General features: G+C 37.9%; 1 protein-coding gene across 3 annotated transcripts; it reads right to left on the bottom strand.

Moving 5' to 3' along the window:
- Positions 1-153: 153 nt before the first annotated feature.
- On the bottom strand, positions 154-23769 carry LOC109018877 (sister chromatid cohesion 1 protein 4-like). Of its 3 annotated transcripts, none has more exons than XM_019001080.2 (15): positions 22870-23769; positions 20121-20382; positions 19604-19701; positions 19450-19499; positions 19189-19238; positions 12323-12434; positions 11255-12224; positions 10573-10962; positions 10230-10374; positions 9224-9360; positions 7640-8628; positions 7100-7133; positions 6556-6664; positions 5735-5864; positions 154-533 (listed from the first exon to the last, which is right to left on the bottom strand). In XM_019001080.2, exons 1-15 carry the CDS (start codon positions 22991-22993, stop codon positions 435-437), a joined length of 3699 nt encoding a protein of 1232 aa, XP_018856625.1. In that variant the 5' UTR covers positions 22994-23769; the 3' UTR covers positions 154-434. The 3 variants fall into 3 exon arrangements, with proteins under 3 accessions (XP_018856625.1, XP_018856621.1, XP_018856615.1); XM_019001076.2 differs by having other exon boundaries at positions 10230-10371; positions 10573-11022; XM_019001070.2 differs by having other exon boundaries at positions 10573-11022.
- Positions 23770-24183: the final 414 nt, after the last annotated feature.

Genomic DNA, 24183 nt, shown 5'->3' on the forward strand with positions numbered 1-24183 from the left:
ATAAAACTAGCCCTCCCTTTTACTCAAAACGCTAGATCCTGATAGTACCTGAGAAGAAAAACATTTCGCAACATACTTTGCTAAGAACTTACAACACATGATTGGTCGATTTTTGTGTTCTTTCCCCTTCCACCAAACAAATAAATGGGCATCTTCAATGCAAATGGTGATATTTTACAGATATATACATATAAATATGATTCACACTACAACGCTATTGCTAGAATCAACATCGTCGACGACCCGATGTTAAAACTACAAGTTACATGGACTAACAAAAGGCAATTCCTAACCTACAAATTATAGATAAAAATACATAATTAGATAAGAAAAAATATATAACCAAGGAAAAAAATCCCCCATCCCTGCCGAGCATCATAACACTAAAACTACATGGTTCTTTTCAACTGTATCTGCCTTTCCTATGTAAGATATCAGAAATCCGACTTCATGAGCTTTACTCGAGGTTTTATATTTATGTTGTCAAAGGGCTTTGCCTGCTCTACGTGTATGTAATCCCTTGTCTTAAGAACCTGCAAAAGAGTGATTTAATAAATTAGCAAATAGTATCCTTACTACGCACTGGGGAAAAAATCTGAAATTGCTTTCTTTTTTTTCTTTTTTTTTTTTGGGGGGGGGTGGGGGGAGACAGACTCAGAAAGCAAAACTAAATAAAGACCCTCGTAAAAGTGATCTAAAAGTTACTGATTTGGAAACATTGCTTAAGAAATCAACTTTCATCCTTCCCAAATACTCCACAGGTTGCGGTTCAGCATCCAGTTCCCCCATTCTCATTTTTATAGGAGGGTAAGTAGAATTTATAACAGTACAAAGCTAACCTTCAAAATTAGACTCCAGTCCTCATACATCATGACTGCACCACACTTTTGTCCTAGAAACCTTTCATCTTAAGCACACATGCATCATGCATGCTTGAATACGCACAGCCCCATACGTGACCGCAAGTGCATATTAAAGACACGTCAAAATATACAGGATGCATTAATGCATGCAAGCAAAACCTATCGATTATGTGGATAGCATATTGTATTTCTACCATGCCCCATTCTGATAAGTGATAAGGGTAGGTGGTGTATGGAATCCCACATTGCTCGGGATTGACAAGTTCTTGCTCTTTATAATGGTTCCAATGGAGCTATAATTGTATCATTAACTAGTCTTTTTGGAGTATAGGCCCAAATGAGGCTTGGGTCTCTCCTTTGGGCCTTACAAATGGTATCAAAACATATCCCAACCAGAAATGTGGGACTTGAGTTGTCACATACGATGGACTAGCCCACCGAGGACGTCAAGAATATAAGGGTGGAGATTATGATACTTCATTCTAATAAGCGATAAAGATAGGAGGTGTATGGGATCCCACATTGCTTGGGAATGAAAATTTCTTGCTCTTTATAACGGTTCTAATAAAGCTCTAATTGTATCATTAACTAATCATTTTGAAGTATAGGCCCAGATGTGCCTTGGGCCTCCCTTGGGGCTTCTTTGTTGATTAACAGTACACCATTGGTTTCTTCAAAAGTTCCCACAATCTGCATCAAAGGGATCCATTTTTCTTCACGATGGTCATGGAAGCACTGAGCAACGGTGCGGTGGTGGACTGGGAAGTTCTATCAAGTTTTTCAACAGGAAAAGGAGTAAGGACAAGCTGCCAGTGTCTCATTTCCTATTTGACGATGACACATTGATATCTAGTGAGTATAATCCACAACACTTCTCACATTAGCAATTTTGCTACTACATTGTGAGGGTATTTCAGGGTTGAAAGTCAATTTGGCTGAATTAGAGTTGGGTTCCACCAATGATGTGGAATACATTGGGGTATTGGCTTCTATTATAGGTTGTAGCGTAACATCATTGCCTATGAAGTATTGGCATTTATCCAGATTCCGGGGGGACATCGTACAAGGTAATTTTTTTTATTAGTAGTTGTACAAGGTAAAATCACTATGGGAAAATATCATTGAGCAAATAGGAAGGTGATTGGCGGGATGGGAGTGTCTTTATTTGACTAGAGGGGATCAAATCACTTTGATTGGGAGCACGGTTTCTAACTTGCCTACATATTTTCTGTCCCTCTTCCCAAGTCGGTAGGTATGGCCAAGCCTATAGTATTGAGAAGCTTCAGGAGGATTTCGTGGGGTGGAGTAGATGGTGAAGCCATATGTCATCCAGTTAGTACGCCTACAATATGTACATGGATTTCTTCAGGCAGTTTGGAAGACAAACCTGATAGTATTTAATTGAGCGTTATTGGACAAATGGTTGTGGCGCTATCCAATGGAGATGGAGGATTTACGGCAATCATTGGAGGAAAGTAATTATTGAAGTATGTGGGGTGGATGGCACTTTGATGGGGTCAATGGGCCATTCAGAGTACAAATGCAGAAGCATATTTGCCAAGGATGGGGAGAATTCTCCTAATCAATTACATATGAGGTGAGAGATGAATCCAAAATCAGATTTTGCTACATGTGGCGTGGGGAGATCAAGCCCGCAAAGTAGTCTACTCAGCTCTTTAGAATCTCGTGTTGCATAGAGACATCAATTGATGAGCTTTACCAATTTCTAATTTATCCACAGTGGACCATTTCTGTTATCAGACTACTGAGGGATTGAGAAGTGGATTTGGTCTCTTCGCTTCTCAGCCCTGTTAGATTGAGAGAAAACCTTGAGGATGGAGTGGATTTACTCTAGAAGGAAAAAGTTTTGAGGTTAGATCTTTACTATTAAGTTCTACATCTGGCAACTGAACACTCTTTTCCTAGGAAAAGCAAGTTGAGGAACAAGTCCCCCTCTAAAATGTCTTTCTTTGTATGGACAGCTTTAGAGAAGATTCTAACCATGGATAACTTAAGGAGGAAAATAGGAGTGATGAATTGGTGTTCTATAAGCGAGAAGAGCAGGGAACTTTCAATCATTGTTGCTTCATTTTTTGTGTATTGAATTGGCTAGGGCCTTGTGGTCATCAGTTTTATGTGTGTTGGGACTGAATGGGTAATGCTCCAACAGGTGGTCGAGTTAATAGCTGCGAGGGGAGGCAAATCAGGCGGTAATTTGAGTAGATCTATGGAGGATTCAGATTTTATAGTTAGGTGTTTCAATCCTCCATATTTTATAGTCAGGTGTTTCAATCCTCCATATTTTATAGTCAGGTGTTTCAATATATGCCACACCATTAAAATACCGACAGGGCAGCAAATTCTGTCACTGCAATTCATCCTCATAAGGGGGGAAACCAAAATGAAACATTTTAGAAAACCCAAAGGAATATGTGACAAGGACCAACTTGAGATTTTTTTTTTTTTTTTGGATCGGTAAACAAGATTTTATTGTTCAAAAGAATAGGCAAAAGCCCAAGTATACGGGACATATACAAGAGCAACGCCTAGGCGTGCTTAGTTTAGAGATACAAGGAATTCATGAAACGACAAGCCATGAAAATCAATTACAATCAACCAATGAAGTACTGAAAAATAGACTTCTAAGCTCTTCCATTGACTATGCTTGATCTTCAAAACTTCTTTCGTTCCTCTCCCTCCAAACCAACTTGAGATTTTTTTAGGGATGAAATGTATAATTTATGGAAAATGAAATGGAATTTCTCAACCAAATCTGTGTTTATTAATAAAAATTCGATTATCATCATCCAACCACAACTTCATGCATGTTGTACACATCTTTCGGACTTCCAATACCAAAATTTCTATCAATTAATAAGAGCAAGCACCCTCACATTTCACCATGAATGGACCAACATAGAGACCATGCAAAACTTGATGGACTAACATTTTAGACAAATGACCAACCAAATGTTGCTTTTATGGAAAATGAAATGGAATTTCTCAACCAAATCTGTGTTTATTAATAAAAATTCGATTATCATCATCCACCCACAACTTCATGCATGTACACATCTTTCGGACTTCCAATACCAAAATTTCTATCAATTAATAAGAGCAAGCACCCTCACATTTCACCATGAATGGACCAACATAGAGACCATGCAAAACTTGATGGACTAACATTTTAGACAAATGACCAACCAAATGTTGCTTGGTTGGAGAGACCATTTGAAGAGGTTGCGGTTCATCCAATGGTTAGAAGAATGACTAGAGACAAAGCACCATGTATAGTCAGGTCACTATGGCACTCTCAGTCTTGTTGGGAGGTGATCAAGGAGGATGTTATAAGGGTATTCCAGGAACTATTCTCGTTTGGGAATTTTGAGAAAAGCCTCAAAGCTACTTTAATTGCACTCATCCCCAAGATAACCAGGGCTTCAGATATTGAGGATTATTATCGTCCAATTAGCCGTGTGAATGAGGTGGTTTAAGATCATTTTGAAAGTCATTAAGGCTCAGTTTGGATACCAAAACCATCTCATCTCATCATTACAATTTTCACAAATTCTCACATAAAATACAATAAACAATTCAACTTTTTCAAATCTCCAAAAAAATTATAATATTAAAAACATATATTCTAACAATATTTTATTCAACTTTCATCTAAAACCATCTCATCTCATCTCATTAACCAAACCCCACCTAATAAGATGAGAAAACCATTTTGAAGACACAATGCTTTAGACAAATTTTAGATTCGGTGCTAATTGCCAACAAATGTCTTGATAGAAGAATTAAGTCAGGAGTACTAGGTGTCGTGTAAATTAGATATGGAAAAGGCCTTATGATTATGTCAACTGAGAATTCCTAGCTACTTGCTTGGGAGGCATGGATTTGGTGAGAAACGAAATTTATGGATTAGGCATTGTGTTTCCACAGTCTGGTTCTCGATATTAGTGAATGGTGATCCAATTGGCTTCTTTAGTGTTTCCTAGGGATTGAGAAAGGGTGATCCCTTCTCTCCTCTACTGTTTGCCATTGTCATGGGTGCTCTCGATAAAAAGTTGTCTCTTGTAACTGGTGGTGGTTTTTTCGCAGGTTTTTCAGTGGGGGATACCAACCAAGGCACAATTGATATTTCTCATTTATTGTTTGCTGATGATATGTTGGCATTTTGCAAGGCGGATCAAGGCTCCATCCAATGGAAAAGATGCTTTGGATTCACTCTGAGAAAAGTAAATTCTCTATACGTTCATTCGATAAGGTCATCACTACTCAAGCTAACGATTGTTTTCCTTGGAGGAGCATTTGGACTAAGGAGTCTCTTAAGGTTGCCTTCTTCGTATGGACAGCCTCCTTGGGAAAGATTCTGACCACGGAGAATCTAAGGAAATGCCGGATCATCATTTATTGATTGGTGCCATACGTGCAAAAATAGTGGAGAAACAGTGGATCACTTGCTCCTCCATTGTAAGGTTGCTAGATCCCCATGGAATAATTTGTTCAGCACAGTTGGGTTAGCATGGGCTATGCCTAGGAAGGTCGAGATTCTATATCTAGCTCTTGAATGATCGAGAACACTCTGAATGATCTTAAAGGATTCCTTTTCAATACATCATTCCTTTGGGCTATAGCAAAAGACATCGAGGAACTTAGTCTCCTGATTCCTTGCATCTATATCTAGCTCCTAATTTGGTACATTCTCTTGTACACATCTTATGTAGTTAGGCTTTGCCTATTTCTTATTAATAAAATTTGTTTTACTTGTTAAATAAAGGTTTCACTAAAAGCTCTCCACTAAATCTCGGAAGAGAAGGGAGCAAGATAAAATATAACTTCAACCAGGAAAAGTTTAACATACATACCAACGTCTCAAAAAACATCCTCGATGCTTCCTTACGAGTTTTACCAGCTAATAGATTGTCCATGGTGAGGGCCTTTCTTCCCTGTAAAGCTTGCTTATCAAATGATGTCTGTAGATACTTGGCAACAGCCCTAAAAAAATTGAGAAAAAACAGAACATCATTAAGTTGTTCAAGTTTGAGTCAATCAATATGGACTGATAAGAATTCTTACTCAAATCATTACAGAAGTCTATCAGATTAGTTGTGTTCATAATGAGATGAGTCCTACTTGACACCCTCCACATCATTGACATGACAAACTAATTTGCATGAAAAACTTAAACTTCCAATTTTAAATTTTCAATCTGACATGTCATCAGTGTGGAGGTTGTGTCCTAGTTATTAGACACATCATGAAGTCAATCAGAATCTCGAAAACCTTAAACCAAATCATCAGCCTATCTTTCCAAATACTCAATCCAGGTTCGGGTAAAACATGGTAAAAACCAGGAACCCAGACTATTAAACAACTTGAGAGCAGTGTTATGATAAGCTGCCCTATCTATGGTGCTGGCAGTTCTAACAGGAGAAACAAAATTGACAACCACCTATTATCTCCACTCCAAAGCCTTTGCTAAACAAAAGAGAACAGTGTGTAATCAACATCGACCATGGTAGGTAAGCCTAAATATACAATTATGATCAGTTTGATATTTTGATACCATCCAAAAGTCAGTGAAGTGACAGGCAAGAGAAAATCTAGTCTCTAGCATCTTTCTTAGCAGGGCAAAATTTACTGCCGAGTATTAAGAAATAAAACTGAACAAAAGAGGCATACACACCGGGTGCGAGAAGACCATCCACTGTTCTCAAAAAGACGAGTTTCTTCAGTACATGGCATACTTTCATCGTATTCTTCAGCTACCTCATTATCATCTACATTCAGGAATTCTGGGAGAAGGCAAAAGACTATATATTAGAGGAACCAAGGGCCACCAATTTAACATAGAATCAGTAAAAGATGTTTCTATGAATTAAAACCGCAGCAAATACCACTCCAAAATGAACAAGATTACCAACACTGTCACCCATAAGAGGCATATCTCATTAGCAATTCATACGTATCTCAAACCCCACAGCAATACAGAATGAAAAGTTAAAGTAAAAGTAGCTCCTCCGTTTTTAGATTTTAGAGATTGTGAAACTAGCACAGAAATAGTGTACTCTCATGGGAAATTTGCAAGTATTCTGAAATCTTTATAGCTTATTTAGCTAAAACAACTTCATGAAGTAATTCACTTCACAAGGTCACACAACTAATGTCTAGGACACTATCAAATTTCTAAATTGAGTATCAATGACAAACAAAAGAAAGAAAAATTGAACCTGTGTCATTCTCAACTGTGGCATCTTCAAAACCCTGCAACATATAGCCAAAGATTCTATTTAAATCATGCACGAGAAATATAAGAGAGAACTTCCAGACATTATGGTGCCATTTGGATAGTGAGTTGAGATGAGATGAAAGTTGAATAAATATTGTTAGAATATTCTTTTTTAATATTATTATTGTTTTGGGAATTAAAAAAGTTGAATTTTTTATTATATTTTGTGTAGAAATTTGAGAAAGTTGTAATGATGAGATGAGATGAGATTAAACACTTTCACTATCCAAATGGGGCCTATAGTAAAAATACTGAAATATAATACAAAACATAATTGCGAAGATGGCCATGTGCCTGAAAAATATAGACTATACCAAAAGAATGCCCAATAAGGAAAAGAGTAACTTGCCAGCGGACCATATTTTATGCAACAACTAGTGAGTCCATGCATTCACACGTACATGCATATAGATGTGCATGTCAGAGTAAACTGAAAGGAGAGAGTAAAACTATTAAAAAAAGGATGAAGACTACAACTTACCCTATGATCTTCAACACCAGGATGGTCAAGGGCGGGAATTTCTCCATCCATGATACTCTGTGGATCAGACTCCGGACAGTTTAGATTTTCTTTATCATTCAAAGAAGCATTACTCACATCCAATTGAAGCTCTACAGAATCCATAGAGTCTATTTTAATTTCTCCACTGCAAGTAAGAGGGTCTTTCTCCTCACAACCAAACTCGGCAGGCAGGACTACATCCTCATTCTTATTATGTTCTGTTTCCTCCAAAGTTTGGGTACCATTTTCAAAACCTAGGATATTAAATTCACTTGCAAGTGAAGCTTTATCACCATCTGCAGGTTTAAGACAATGTGACTGAACATCTGCTCCTATTCCAACATCACCTTGTATAATTTCAAGGGAATTAACTGCTTTCCCATTGCTTATATCCTCCATAGAAGCATCCCCCTCGACAGTTTGAGAATCCAATTTCTTATCAGGTGACATGCATAATACATCCTTTGGCAGAAAAGCAGATGGATCATTGGTTTTATCAACAAGAGCTGGCTGCACTGCCAAGTCAGCTGTCACGTTGCAAATATCTACAGAAACAGGATCAGTTGAGCAATTTACAGGTTCAGCAACTTCGACACTCCCTCTCTCAATTTCTATTTCAGGTATCTCCCCCAAGGGTTCATCTCGAGAACTTTTAAGCTCCTGTACATCAGAAACTGCCTTTATCTGACCTTGAGAATCAATATCACGAGATCCAAAGTCATAAACTTTGACCTGATGTGTCACAGTGTGAATGGAAGTGTCAGCAGGTTGTGCTTCTAAATCACTTCTGACTCCCACAGCTACAGTACTCTCATTCATTTCACTTTCTTCAGCAACCTTTGGCCCAACAGAAGACTCCATATCCTTTGCTACTTCTGAAGAAGCATTACCTTGATCATTTTCAGAAACCTTGGTTCTGCTCAGATCAAATGTCTCACTATGCAAAAATATCAATCCGGCAGACATACCTGAAAGAAACAGAAAAAACCAGGTACCTAGTGAACTGATAGTTGAAGCAATTCCATAAACAGATCTTGATTTGTTATTTAGAACTAGCATAATCAAGAAAACACCAAACTCAGAAAATAAATGAGTTGAAATATTGTGAATACAGCACTACATGAACTCGGTGAACATGCATTCATACTCAAAAACTTAACCAAGTGTTGGCCTCATAACGTTGGGGTCACCGATGGATCCTCATCAACTAATCAGGGTCGACTATGCATCTGTGTTCAGTGAAATTCATACAAGAAAACCTGAATACCCATTAATCAAAAGCAACCAGTGATATCCATCAGCAGCATAATCAAAATGCACAGGCACGCAAAAGAGTGACTGGAAGTCTCGTGAGTGGATATGCCACCAGGTCCTTCTCGATTAAGGAGCATCCATATAAAAAGATGCTACTAAAAAAGGGACATACAGACAAAAACAGCTAAAATAAATGAATAATTAAGTCCAGATGAAAACAGGACACACGCCTTTTAACATAAGAACTAAAACTATATTAAAAATAATAATTCATGCAAACAGATTGAATCTTTAGCACTAGGCACTCACCAGTAAAAATGGGCTCACTAAATATTTCATCTTCCAAGAATTGTCTAAGAATAGTCGAGATCTCAGGGGGAGTGCAAGGAGCTTTCTTTCTAACACGACGTATGTCTTCAGTACTTGTCAACTGTTGACGAATAGTACTAAAGAAAAAAGCAAGAAATTTCATTAGTAGTTCTTAAGAGACACAAGATTGTAAGTAAGAGTTTAACTACAGCATATCAAATCAGGCATGCTTCGTTCACCATTGAAACACTGGATTGGAACCATAGTTACTTAAATATGCAAGGAACAGCAACCACTAAACAGTTCCCACTAGTATAATACGGATGAAAAAATTATCCATGTGTTACTGCTACTGAACAAAGCATATTGAAATTACACAAAATATTGGCCAAAGAGTATAGCCATGGAATCAACTGTCTCTTTCACAACAGTCCAAGATATTTCTCTTGACTGGTAAGTTACATAAAACTTCCTTTGACCTCACCTTTTGGGTATACTTACGGCAGAAGGAAATTCCACTTGATCTGAAGCTAATTTAGGACAAACTAAGGATGGCGCTTTCCTTTTCAAGGATTGTTAAAGGTGCTAGGTTATATCATTAGCATTTTTTTTATATATAAGTAATATCATTAGCATTTTTTAGAAAATGAGAAAATGATAGCAGTTCAGTGGGTGATGGAGGAGGGGGGAGAAGGCAAAACTTGACAAATTGGAGTGATAGATGTTGCATCGGCACGGTCTCTGGGATTCCACGTCATCAAAAAAATATGTTTCCATACATGAGCTCCCCACTAAATTCTGTTAACTGAGCAATAAAAGCCACATTCATAAAAAATAATAGAACAGAATTAATTTTTCTTTCTTATTTTGATTATCTTCACCGAAAGAGAATGGTGCACTATAATCTAAGTAATATCATAAGAAACTGGAATAAGCATGTCAACTACAAATTAAGTGTCAGTATGTTCATGAGTGGAACCATAGTGGAATAGGAAATAGAACATACTCGCCATGCAACACCATCGTATCATCCATAAGCACTTTCCTCTTCAAGACACTAGACCGGGGTGCAGACCTGGGACATTTTGTGGATACTGTTTCAGGTACAGGTGGAGTAGGCTTCATTTTCAAAACCGAAGATCTTCTTCCTACTGAAGCAACAAAATATTCATTTAAGTCATAACCATGTTTTAACTGTTGCAAGCCTTCCAAGCCAAATAGAATTCTAACTACTGTTCTTCCAGGAAACAAGAGGTGAAAGACCCACCCACTCATCCAATATTGATATTGAAATTATCCATCACAAACATGCATTAATGATAAGGAATTAAGAAAAAATCATCTGATACCTAAAATGGAAGACAACAAATCATCATCATCAGGAATCGACTCTGCAGTTCTCTTGGATCGTGTCATACCAAAAGATTCAACCGAATTTAAACTCTGCACCGTTAGAGTACTTTCTGTGAAACTGCGCTTTTTTCCTGAGATTTGTTTGATCCCAGCACCAGCTCCACCACTGCCAGGAAGTGCTTCTTTGGCTGGTGTAGACTCTACTAGAAAATCGTTTGGTTTACCAGTGAGCCCCTCTGGTAGAGAGAGCATCTTTTCAGGTGCAGGAAAGTTAGAAGTCCCAGAACTATTTAAATTATTCAACCGACTCTCATCAGAGCCCGCATTGTCCAGTTGCTCATCTAACATCCTGGAACCTGCCTGAATTTCTCCACATAGAGTAGGCTCTGAAATTTGATTTTGTTTTAAGCACACATCAGTAACATCATTTGGAAGGCACTCTTCACCTAAAACCAAAGGGAAATTATTAATCAACGGGTACAAGCAGGTGGGTGCGCACACATTTCGGGGGGCGCAGGGGTGGTTTGATGTACGTGCTAACATACACCTTACACCACTAGCTCAGATTAGTTACACAATTAGTTTGTATGTAATAAATAAGAACAGCCCAAAAACCAAAAAAATAAGATTAACTAATTAACTCTTGATGGTAAGTCAGAACAACCCCTAAATTAATACCTCCAAGAGATGGCATGTTAGGTTCGCTTAGATGGGAATTGCATGCCTGAAGCACATGGGATTGATTTGACAGTGTAAATTTGTGAGCAACAGGGTTTAAAGTCTCATTCTCGTTTGGTTCTTGACAAGCACGAGCTTCAACATTTACAACCTCGGGATGCTCCGGTGATTCCAATGTACAGACAGCATTTGAAACCGATGCTTTGTTATGGGAGCATAACACTCCCAAGTCATTATCAATTTCAACATCATTGAGAATTTCAGGTCTTGAGGATGCTTGGTCATCCTCTAGATAGCCCTTTGACTCTAGTGCACCGGTGCTACTTGAAAAAGTTCTACGAACAGGATCCTCAAAATCACAGGTGACATGAGAGCAACCAGGAGATGCAACGGTTTCATCCACCCTAGCGCAGGCAGATTTCATATCTGTTTGATGGACAAAGGGTGTACTAGGTTCGTTGTCTATAACAACTCCATTGTGGATATCTTCAGCCCTGTCCAGACCATTCAACATACCAATGGTCCCATCTGAACATTCTGATACCGGACAAATGGGTTTAGTTTGATCAGCAGGATTTGAAGATGGTAAAGAATTTGATAGGCAATTATCATCCGCCGTGCACTCCATAATCGATAGGGTGGGTGGCACAAATCCCTGTGGCTTAACCTGTTTAATCTCCAGGTCACCCTGAATGCTTCCATTCTCCTCAACAGTATTAGGATTAAATTCATTCCATGAAGACAAATTCGCTGTATTATTATCCCCAGGATGATGATCAAACCTCTGGCCAGCATTTACTGTGCTCTCCCCTGCAACTAATCCCATTAAATTGCGATCTTCTGACTCCATATGATCATCACAGGCCAAAGCCTCCTGAACATTGGACAAGTCTGGCTCTTCCAATAATCCAGGAGTGGATGGAGCCTGAGCATACTCAAGCATTTCGGTATCAGTGGCTAGACCTACAACCTGTTCAGAAAGGGTGATTTTATATATCAAGCAAAGGCCAATGAAAAAATACAGACAAAGAATAGCATCTTATGACAATTTTCTGATTTGTTATCAACCTGATTTCCACTTCCATTCACGGGCATGGCTTCTGAAGCTTCAGTTATCCCCTCATAACTCCCATCCTTTGACATAAGTGTCACTGATTGGATGGACACCTGCTGATCAGCACTGCAACAAACAAAGAATAAGGTATGTCAGAAGTTCAGGGATCAGAATGATTTGGATAAAGCAGCAGAGAACCCATACCTAACAAAGATGGCCTAAAAAGTTGACGGCCTCTTTTAAGTTTTAAGTCTTTAAGAGAAGACGTGAAAATTAGGAGCAAAATATATCAACATAAAGAGGAAACAGGCAATGTGAATCTTAAAATTGAACCACCCACATCTTTGCATGACACCCTTTTTTCTTTTGATTGTTATGTTCCCCACACCCATGAGAAGTGATTTTTTTTCTTTATATATAAAAAAGGTGGCCTAAAAAGTTGATGGCCTCTTTAAGCCTTCAAGAGAAGACGTGAAAATCATGGAGTAGAATATATCAACATAAAGAGGAAACAGGCAATCTGAATTTTAAAATTAACATACAGGCGAACACCCACATCTTTGCATGACACCCTTTTGTCTTTTGATTGGGATGTTCCACACACACCCACACCCAAGAGAAGCGATTTTTTATATACATATGATAAATTTTAATAGCAAGAAAAAACAAAGAGACATTATCGCAATACACAGAGTAGGCTTCAAATACACCTAATGAGAGGGGAAATAGGTCAACAAATTCTGGAATACCAAAATTGGGAAGACAAAGGTGGGCTGCCACCCAGCGGTAAAGAGAAGTAAAAAAATTTCTCTCTCCATAAGCGCCTAGCAAATTGGGGTCCTTTTCCATAAGGTTTTCCTGTGAGGACTCTAAAACTGCCCTTTCCAGCACGCTAACAAATCTACCACCCTTCTGGGCATGACCATATTAGCCCATGTAGGTTAAGCAGATTGCCACAAAAAGGCGGCTACCCCATTGTGAAGTAAGAGGTGATCCACCAATTCTACATCCCGTTTGCACATACACGACCACCATAACATGTCTCTTCCTCAAATTTTCTAAGGTAAGGAGCTTCCCCAATGCAGCTGTCCAAACAAAGAAAGCCGCTCTTGAGGAAGTCTTAATCCTCCGAATGGTCTTCCATGGAAAGATGTTATCATAGGGGATTAACGCATTATAGACTGACTTAACATCAAACACACCTCACTTGGATATGCTCCAAAGTAGTTTGTCTACAACATCCAGTCTCTTTCTATAGGCATACAGTTAAGCATAAAAGGATGTAAAGTGATCCACCTCCCAATATTGTGCTGTACGTGTAAACAGCATTTGCCATTGTATTTTAATTTACTTTTGTTTCATTTTCGGAGCCAATGGTATTTCTATGATTTTATGTTTTTCACATGGGTTACTTTTGATCCATTCGATCATATTTTGGGTTTTCTTATATTTTGAAATTTAATTTGTTTCTAACAAATGTGTAGTTAGGAATTAGTAGTCAAAGTTCATAGAATCCAACTCTTACCACAGTCAAACTTTCATCAAAATTTAAATTGTTTTAGAATTAAACTTTGAATGCCTTCAATTCAATAGGAAATGCTATTATGAAAATTCAGCAGTAATTATGCTCTTAAGGTTTGTGTTAATCCATCCTTTTACAAGGTGTGAAGCCACCTAGTCAGGTGGGATACAATCTACACCCCAATTGCTGCAGGCGAATTGGGTATAAGAATTTTGCTCCTGTTCAATATAGCCCCATTACAAAAATGGCTATGGCAGAAAGCCATTGAGAGGGAGGATTTGTGGCAATTGGCTGTGGGAACCAAATATGGTAGCATGTGGGAATTATGGTGTTCAAATGAGGTCAGTGGGCCTTTTGGGGTTGGGGTGTGGAAAAACATCAAGAGAAGGCGGGGGACTTCTTGCACTTTATTAATTATGTGGTGTGTGATGGGTCTAAACCAGATCCTGAAATGATGTGTGGTGTGTGGGCGAACCTTTTTTTTTCCTTTTGACAAGTATGTGTGGACCAATCTTTGAAGACAATATACCCAGAATTGTTTCATTTATCTCATCATAAGGAGGCTTCGGTTGCAGAACACTGGCAGATCTCAGATAAATTGCTCCAATTGAATATTACTTTTATAAGACCAGCATACGATTGGCAGTAGGATGTATTCTCTTTATTCTTCAACCCATTGTACTCGTTTAGGTGGAGCAGGAGCAGAAGCAATGTTGGACTCCATCCAAGAGATGAAAGTTCGAGGCAAAGTCCTATTTGAAAAATGCTCCTCCCTTCAATTTGCCCTTCTTTCCCTGGAAGTGTACTTGGAAAAACAATGCACCTACAAGAGTAGCTATCTTTGTATGGATGGCTGCCTTTGGAAATATTTTAACGATGGATAACTTGAGAAAAAGACATATTTAGTATTGGAATTATGCTGTATGTGCAAGCAAAATGGAAAAATATCGATCATCTTTTACTGCACTGTGAACTGGCGAGGAGCTTATGGGTTGCGATTTTTTACACCTTTTGGTCTGAGTGGTTTATGCACTAGAAGGTGGTGGACTTATTGGCATGTTGACAGGCTCCTGGTCGTGGCCACAAATTCAGAAGTTTGGAGGATGGCCTGATGTGCTGCATTTGGAAAGAGCGCAATGCCTGAACTTTCGAAAACTTTTGGAGGAAGGTGACGTAGTTAACGCGGTATAGTTCAACAATCTCCATTCTCAGATAAAAGCTCACAACAGTCCCCAAGTTTCCAACCCATTAGATTTGAAGGATTTGCTCTTTTTCACCTTCTTGCTAGTTGTGTGTGTATCTTTTGTATACTTTATGCACTTGGGTTACGCCCCTTTGCTCCTTCCAGTAACATCTTTGGCTTCCAACAGCCTTATTTCCCGTCAAACCATAAGATTCTTAAAATAAAATGAGAAATGTTTGGTTCACAAAAATATCTAAAGAAAATAAAGTTCATAAACTGATGTAGTTTGTTGTGGTACGTGATATTGTAAAATTATTTTTACTTAAAAGATCTAACGTATTACATCTAGCCACATTAGCTTGTGAATTTTACTTTTGTTTTTTTTTTATTGGCACCCTGTGTTCAAGAACAAAGTCTCGACTAATCCGGGGTGCACATGCTCTCGGCAAGGAGTTTTCTGCAAGTGCACCTCAATTAATTCAAAGGGAAGTTCCCTAGGGGTGGCAATTTGTGTTCGCAGGTCATGTTCATATTGTCAAGTCATAGACCTCAACTATATGAGTCAATCTGAACACAACCCATTAAGCTAAATGGGTCATATCTTCAAACCCTAAGACGACCCGTTTAATAATTAATTAAAAATGGGTCAACATGACACGACCTATTTCAACCCATTTTATATAAATGGATAGAACTAACCCACACAACCCATTTGACCTAATTAACATAATTTTACATAAAAATTAAATTATATATTTATTAGTAATCACAACATCTCCAAAAAGAAACAATATACCTACTAACAAAAAATATCAATATTTTTCAAATTTTAACCTATAATAAAACCAATATTATAAATTCAATAATAACAAATACGAGCATAGGTCCAAAATTACAATCCTAACAATAAAAACCTAAAAATATTGAGAAATACAAATATGTTTTTTTATGACAGGGGAACCACCCCACAGCAGAGCCCTTAGGAATCACCCATGGAACCTAAACCCTCGGGGAGACTAGCACAGCAACCCACCACCATGGCCTCCTACTTAAATCGCAGTTCTCCCTTACCACTTGGGCTATCCACGGGTGGGTGAGAAATACAAATATTACAACCCAAAAATAATAAACATAAGCATATTGTAATAATATCGATGTTACAATCCCAAGCATATTTTGGCAGAGACGATAGAGGAAGAGAGGGGCAAAGAAAGGAGAAGCAACGAAGGCATCACAACAATGTGCAGAGGGACTGAGAAAATATTGTTTCTGAAGCTAGCTTCAAACAACCATTTTTGTCTAATTCTATATATAAAAGAGAGAAAACAAAGGTAAATACAGAGGTTAAAGAAATCCCAGGAGAATAGATGGATACTCTCTTCTTTCCTTACTACGCTAGGGGGAGGAATCAAAGAAGAAGTCTATCAAGAAGGAATTTGATCCTAAGACAAGAAAGAGAAGCCTAGATCTACGAGACAGACGATGAAAAGAAAGAGAGACACAAACGACAGAGAGAGTTTAACCCTTTTCCTTTGTATACGTCATGTGTATTTGGGCTTATGCCTATTCTTGGAAATAAAATCTCTTATTACTTATCAAAAAAAAAAAGTTTAACCCTTGAGACAGACGACGGCGAGAGAGACATACAGACACTGAGACGACGACAGAGAGAAAGAGACAGAGATAGGGACAGAGAGCTTAACCCTTGAGATAGTCAACCCGAGACAGACGGCAGACAACATAAAGAGGGAGACCGAGACTTGAGACTCCAGATGGTGAACAAAGGGAGGTTGAGACTTGAGAGAGAGAGACAAAGAGGGAGACAGACTTGAGAGAGAGGGAGACAGACTTGAGAGATACACCGGAGGGCAAACAGAAGGAGACCGAGACTTGAGGGAGTGAGACAGAGACAGAGACAGAGACAAAGAAGGTTACCAAGAGAGACACTAGACTGCAAACAAAGGGAGACCAAGAGAAACAGCATCACAGCAGACAAAGGGAGGCCATCAACCAAGAGCGGTGGGGGGCTGGGGTTACTGACGCGAGAGAATGAGAAATAGTGATAAGTTAGGGTTTAGTTTTTAGGGTTAAAAGGCTATAATAGTAATTTTGAAATAAAATTTAAACACGTTATTGCGGGTTGATTTTGGGTGAAGCAGATTGACTCGTTATTGACCTTTTTATTAATCGTGTCTTAACAGGTCAACCCGTTTTCGCCCAAACCCATTTAAATCAAATCCAAACCTGCTATTTTCGTGTCTTGTTCGTATTGGATTCACGGATCGTATCACATGTTGCCACCCCTAAAGTTCCCTAGTTTGATGGCTCCTAAAAATTGTTTGCACCTAAAAGGATATGAACCTTAAACTTCGAGGGAACATACCACCAAGACCAAGGCCTTTACAACTTGAGCCAACCCTTAGGGGTTGTGAATTTTACTTTTGTAAGATCTCCTAAGATTTCTCAAATAAAAACCCTAAATCACCCTTGCATCAACAGTCTCCAAAATTCCATAAAAGCCCAAATTACTACTCCCAGATCACTGTTCACAGCCCTGGAAAAAAGCCAAAACTTAATTTTTCCTATTTGTTTCTCCTCCAAACCTTAAAATTTCCCTAGTCCTCTTAGGGCTTGTTTGGATCGAGAAACGATCTCATCTCATCTCATCTCATCATTACAACTTTCCCAAATTCTCACACAAAATATAAAAACAATTCAACTTTTTCAAATCTCAAAACAATAATAATATTAAAAAATAAAATTTTAACAATATTTTGTTCAACTCATCTAAAACCATCTCATCTCATCTCACCTCACCTCACCTCACTATCCAAACGAGCCCTTAGACACCCCAAATCCACTAAACTTTTACAAGCCCTTCTTCACCATGAAACTCTAATCCTAGCTGTTCAAAGTCTTAACGCAACGGCTATCAAGGAAATCCAGTAACCTAACCTGACACTTAAATCCTATTTCCCAACCACCTTAGGGTCATCGAATTTCAATCTTTTCTAGGTGAACATGACCATAGAGACTGTGATACCCCATATGATATGGATAAGGGTAGGTGGTTTATAGGATCCCACATTGCTTGGGAAAGAGAAGTTCTTACTTTTTATAAGATTCCAATAGAGCTCCAATTGTATCATTGACTAGTCTTTTTGGAGTATAAGTCATGTGGTTTGGGCCTTCCATTAGGGCATTACAAATGATATCAGAGCCTATCCCAACCAGGAATGTGGAACTTGAACCGTGCCACCTATAATGGACAGGCCTGAAGAGGACGTCGGAAATTTAAGGAGGGTGGATTGTGACACCCCATATGATATGGATAAGGATAGGTGGTATATGGGATCCCACATTGCTTGAGAATGAGAAGTTCTTGCTCTTTATAAGGTTTCAATGGAACTCCAGTTGTATCATTGACTAGTCCTTTTGGAGTATAGGCCATGTAGTTTGGGCCTTCCATTGGAGCGTTACAGACTAGACCACCTTTCACATACTTTAGACCTTCAAAACCACAAAATTATTGACTCATAGATTATATGAAATTTTTATTCCACTCTTACTATAAAGTCCTGATAAAATGAAGTTTCAGTGCATCCAAGAAAACATATATGATAACCAACCACACAAGGATGCATAAGTTAATCACCGAAATAAGCCAAAACATAAACTATTTGCAAGCCGTAAGATCACTGTTTATGCCAACCAGGAAATTAATATCATACTATTTTGTGCAAAGCAAAACCATGTTGAACCATCCACTGAAGTTAAGATGCTTTTTCTGTTCTTTTTTTTTTTTTCCTTTTGCTACATAGAACCAAACAAAAAAATAAAATAAAATAAAAGATAGCAAGTAACAGTAAGGGCACAGATAAAGAACACAGCGCACATATAAAATCCAAAACGAGTCAAAGGCAGAATTTAAAACGCACAGAAAATCTTAAAAGAGAGATGGCAATCAGCTCCACACTATCATCCAATAAAAAAATAAAAGTGCAATGCAGTTTAAAACACCTGCCTCTGCAATCAAGAAATGAGTAGAAGAAGCAATTGCATAAGCAAATATGCAATATAGAAAGGTGTGCACACATAAAGCGCAAATGCCTTGAAGCTAAACCTTGATTAAGAAGATATTAAATGATTATTCAATACAGATATAAAGAACTTACTCTGAACCTCCATCATGCCTTGGAGCTACAACCTTGCTTAAGAGCAGCTCCTGTTTGCCAAAGATTTTTAAGGAAAAAGATAGAAAAAATTTAGTAAGTGAAAAAAAGGACGAGAACTAGGTTAATCAATACATGCATAGGCCAAAAAATAGCATAAGGAAAAGCTCATATGGCACTCAAATTAGTAATAATAACAGGGGCTCCCAGAGAAATAATAAAACAGCGATCATATAAATTTGGGAATGATTACATCAGAATTACCTCATCAAGGTCTAACCCAATCTGGGAAGTGTCACCATCACCAAACCTCTCTAAAAAAAAGCCACAGGATGCCGCAATTATTTTTTATTGGTGCATACATAATTGAAAGGCATACTGTCATACAATGACATACAATAAAACAAAAAGTACTAACCATCTAATCCAAACTGTGATGTTGAGTAAATCACACCCTCCATTGTATCTTGGAGTGTAATCTGCTCCTTTGTACTCACGTGATGATCAACATAATTACTGTAAGAAAGTTGAATGGTTATACATGGATAAAAAAAATCTTCCACTTGAACGTCAATAAAGGAATCATCGTCCAAATGCCATACAAATTCAACCACATATTTGACTGCAGGCATCTATAATTTCTGCTGCTAACAAAATCAACCAGAGCATATCATGAAGCCACTTTAAACATTTTCTTTCTTGATAAACTTATCAAATAAATAATAGAAAAGAATGCTAAATGAACAATGGTCCTTCAAACAGAAAATTAAAACAAAACCACTCCTGTGCCTCAAGAACCATCGAAAGATCCACACAATCTAGAAAATTTGTTCATCAAAAGTATATCCATAACGTGCAATAAAGTGCAGCTTTAATTTAAAAAAGCCTGAATATCTGACTTATAATAAAAAAAAGCCTGAATATCTGGAACTAACCCTTGAAAATTTTCATTATCTGGCAACTCAAAATCATCAAGATCAAAAGTCTCTGGCAACGTGATAGAATGGTATGGTGCAGTAGACTCTTCAGGTGGTAAATCAACGGCAGTGGAGCGAAAAGCTTGCTTTATCTTAAGCAAAGCCTCACTGCAATCATCGAACAGATAATTAACCTTTCTCGAATATATTCTCACCACACCAAGCAGTAGATGGCTGGACAACCGGAGCGCAATTGGGACGTCGGGAAAAAGAATTGAATCTGCTCAAAGAACACAACCATGGAAATCAGGCAAGTTAAAAAAAGAATTCATTACCTAAATCAGGGACAACCGAAAAAGGCAACAAGATTTGAAACAAGATATTATTTATCATATTGTGTTATTTAGTTTCTTCAAAATAGGATATTCACCATCAAAACGGGGGTATTAAAGAACTCAAGCAAATGCAAACACACAGTTCAGACCAGCACAAAACACGTCACAAGGCAAAGAAATTCAGTGACATATTAAATTGGTACAGCTACACCACAATTTGTCATTAGCCATTCTCCCATGTACTTGGGTTATGCCTATCAAGTTCATCACTAAATTTTTTGTTTACCGATCAAAAAAGATATATTATTAGCCGTTCAATTAACATGGAAATTCGCTGACAAATTTACACATAAACATTCACCAACAAAATCAGAAGAAGAGAAGATTTCTGCCATGAAATCTCACAGTAAACAGACGGCTCCAAAGTATCCAAAGAATGAAATCTTCTGCAAAAGTAATTGATAGAAAAGAGCCCCCCACGACCTTCATACCAGACCAACATGAAAATTCTCAAGGAGGTGGTCATCTAACCTCAGAATATAAAAGTGTCCAATCCAAGGAACCTCCCCCCGCTAAAGCTCCAAGAAGATGAACACATTTATCACATAGGAACTGGAAAATCATAAAATTACTGAACAGTAACCGGAATAATGTGGCTGACTATTTCGTACCGGATTCAATTCCAGTCGTTTCGGTGTGTTTCGGGTCATTCCGGCCGGAATGAACATTTCAGTCCAAAAATTAACATGGTTTTTTTGTAATTATTTTGAATCCCATGGCATATCTGTAATTTCCTCATCTTCTTATTTACCCCCACCAATTTCTTTTCTTATCAATGTGTCAGTAAACTCAATACACTTCTCCATCTACTATTTTACTTTTTCTGATCAATGTGTCATTACACGTCTCCATCCACCATGTAATAAATAAAAGAGATGGGATTTTCAGGCAAAAAATAAAAAAGTTGCTTACATGTTTTTAAAATATTTTCATTATGGGAAGTTGGAGAAGAAGGACGTCCTTGTGATTATCATTCTAAATGTTATATACATTGGCGGCATTTACTTGAGGGAGGAATGGGTAGGTGTGTTTATTGAGTATTTTATTGAGTTTTATAAATATGTGTGTTTAAGACTTGTATTGACTATTGAGAAGTATTATTAAGTTTATAAGGTATGTATGTTTTTAAGACTTGTATTGATTTTATTTTGGAATTTAGTTATTATATATATAATTTATTCATATAACGTCTATCCCAAAACGGTACACCGAAACGTACCGGTATCGAAATATTCCGTTCCAATACTTCAAACGGAACGGTCATCGGAACAGAATTCAAAACTTTGAGTCCAATACTAATGAGTGATGAAAGCACATTACAAATTCGTTATCAAGTGTAGACCAGCTGGGCAATAGCTACAGTAGACAATTGACTCCCAATCCCATGTCATTCAAGCCCATAATTATGTTTTCTGGCTCAAACCACCTCAAACCGAGCTTTCAATGTTTTAAAATGTTTCCACTAACTAATCTACAACTAGACATGTCACATGGGACTAATCTTGGAAGCATGTGATTGTTGGAGGGTAAGTAAACTGGCGCTCTATCTACTGGGCGTGCATCTAATAAAGTTTTTACAAAAATTGGTGCCACAGCAATATTTTTTTTTATGACAAGTGAACCACCCCAGGGCAGAGCCTTCAGGACACACCCATGGAACCTAAACCCCTGGGGAGACTAGCACAGCAATACATCTACAGCAACAGGCCTCTGTTTTCTTTTTCTTTCTTTTTTTGTGCTAATTAGGATATTCATTAGTTGCAAGGCACTAGTTTACCAGTAATTAACTACTTGGGTTTTGAGGGCTTTGCATAGTCAGATTAATGATAAGTGAAAAAGAAAAGCATGGCTTACAGGCACTCAATCAGTACCAAGCTACTAATATGAATTTTTAATTAGCTTGATTATGAATCAAATCTTGATTTGCTTCTCTACTTACGAACAACTACTCCTTATTGTAAAAGCTACTGGACGGCATTCATTAATGATTCAAATACTGACCACTAAGAGACAGTCGGAGAAAATGGGAAAAGAAAACAGAAACAGTGAAACAATTCTAAAAGTTTTACATTTCGTTGCCCACACAAACAAGGAGAAAACCCACTTCACTCGGCCTAGCATACCCCCGTCATTTGGCCTAACTGAGAAAAGTTGTATACACCAAACCCCTTCAGAAAAACCAAAGCAACACACCACAAAGCTTTTTTCCTTCACCACCCATATATTTTTTAAAAAAAATCATCTATTTAAGGCAAGTTCTCCACTACTTGAAAAAATAAACAATACCTTTAATTTATTTTCTCTTACTCCCCTTCCTCAGGAACTAAAGATAACGTAATCAAAGGAACATAAAGCGAGGAATTAAAACTTACCTACGGAGACACCAATATCTGTATCGGCAACCTGATTCTTCCGTAGCTTCCGCTCCAAATGCGCCGCTATCCATATCGTCCCTAGTGGCCCTTTCTTGGCCAATATAAACTGAGAATAAAACATTTCCTATAATATCTTCACCTCACTTCGCCACTGAAGTCCTAGATTTCATGCAATCAATTTTTTTAAAATTCAACTTCAAAAACCCAAAATTTACACTTCAAACCAAAATCAAAAACCCAACTTCCACAACATACAACAAAGCCCAGCGGAAATTTAGCTTCTAAACCATGTTTTTCACCGTCCAGGACGCCAAAAGCAAACAAAAAACCTCTAAATCCATCAATTTACATATTTTAGACCACAAACCCTAGATTATAAAGAGAACCAATTCCTCCGAATTTTACTTCAAAAACCCAGATTTCCAATTGTATTCCAACCTTGAATTGCTCGAGTTGAGGAAAAAAACCCCGGATTTGCAGAAAACACGAAAGCCCTAATCACACCAGAACTACTACCACACCATTTCCAGAATCCAAACCTTCCAATTTACAGGACAAGGCTTCATTCACGCTAAATATATCGAATTGACCAAACCTCTTTGGAATTTAAGAGCTTGAGAATCGAAGCTTTGAAGAGAGAGAACAGAGGTGGTGACAAAGTGAAGAGCATAAATTCGCAACAGCAGCTAAATCAGAAAAACCTAGGAGAGTTCGAGCGACGGAGTTTCGGATGAGCGTAAGAGAAGAGCAAGCATGGCGTGGAATTTAGCTGAAAAGGGACTGAGTCACTGAGTAAGGGATCGGACGAGTCGAGTTGACGCGTTTGAGAGAATTGGGAAAAGAATTTGAGAGAAGCGCCCTTTGCCTGAGATTTCAAAGATTTTCGAACGTGGTAAATGTTAGAATGTAATTAAGGTGTATGCGTGCTTGGGTGGTTGCTCCGACTTTAGTGGCAAATTTCCCTTGGAGCTGGCTGAGGTCAAAGTCAGCGATTGCATGGCCATGGACTTTTGAGGTTTCGTTTCTGACTGGTGAATACTGTGAGATGCGCTCCACTACATAAAAGCCTAGCATGCTTGGACAGTTGGACGCTTGAGACATGTTTGGGTTAGACGAGATGAAAGGACTTAAAAAAAAAATTAAAAATCGGTTGAACCGATCAAACCGGGTTTGGTTTGGTTCGGCTCGGTTCGTAACCAGTCCGGTTCAATATCAATTTTTATATTTTGAAAATCGATTTAAATCGAACCGGATCAATGTATCTATATATATATATATATATATATATTTTTTTTTTTTTTTTTATTTTTT

This window comes from Juglans regia, chromosome 11 (assembly GCF_001411555.2).
Source record: "Juglans regia cultivar Chandler chromosome 11, Walnut 2.0, whole genome shotgun sequence".
Classification (NCBI taxonomy): Eukaryota; Viridiplantae; Streptophyta; class Magnoliopsida; order Fagales; family Juglandaceae; genus Juglans; species Juglans regia.

Coding starts and splice junctions, on each gene's coding strand:
- LOC109018877 (XM_019001070.2), bottom strand. CDS start 22,993: ATGTTTTATTCTCAGTTTATATTGGCCAAGAAAGGGCCACTAGGGACG. Junction 20,383..22,869: donor AGATATTGGTGTCTCCGTAG/GTAAGTTTTAAT, acceptor TTCTTTGAGCAG/ATTCAATTCTTTTTCCCGAC. Junction 5,865..6,555: donor GGATGGTCTTCTCGCACCCG/GTGTGTATGCCT, acceptor CAATTTTTTTAG/GGCTGTTGCCAAGTATCTAC.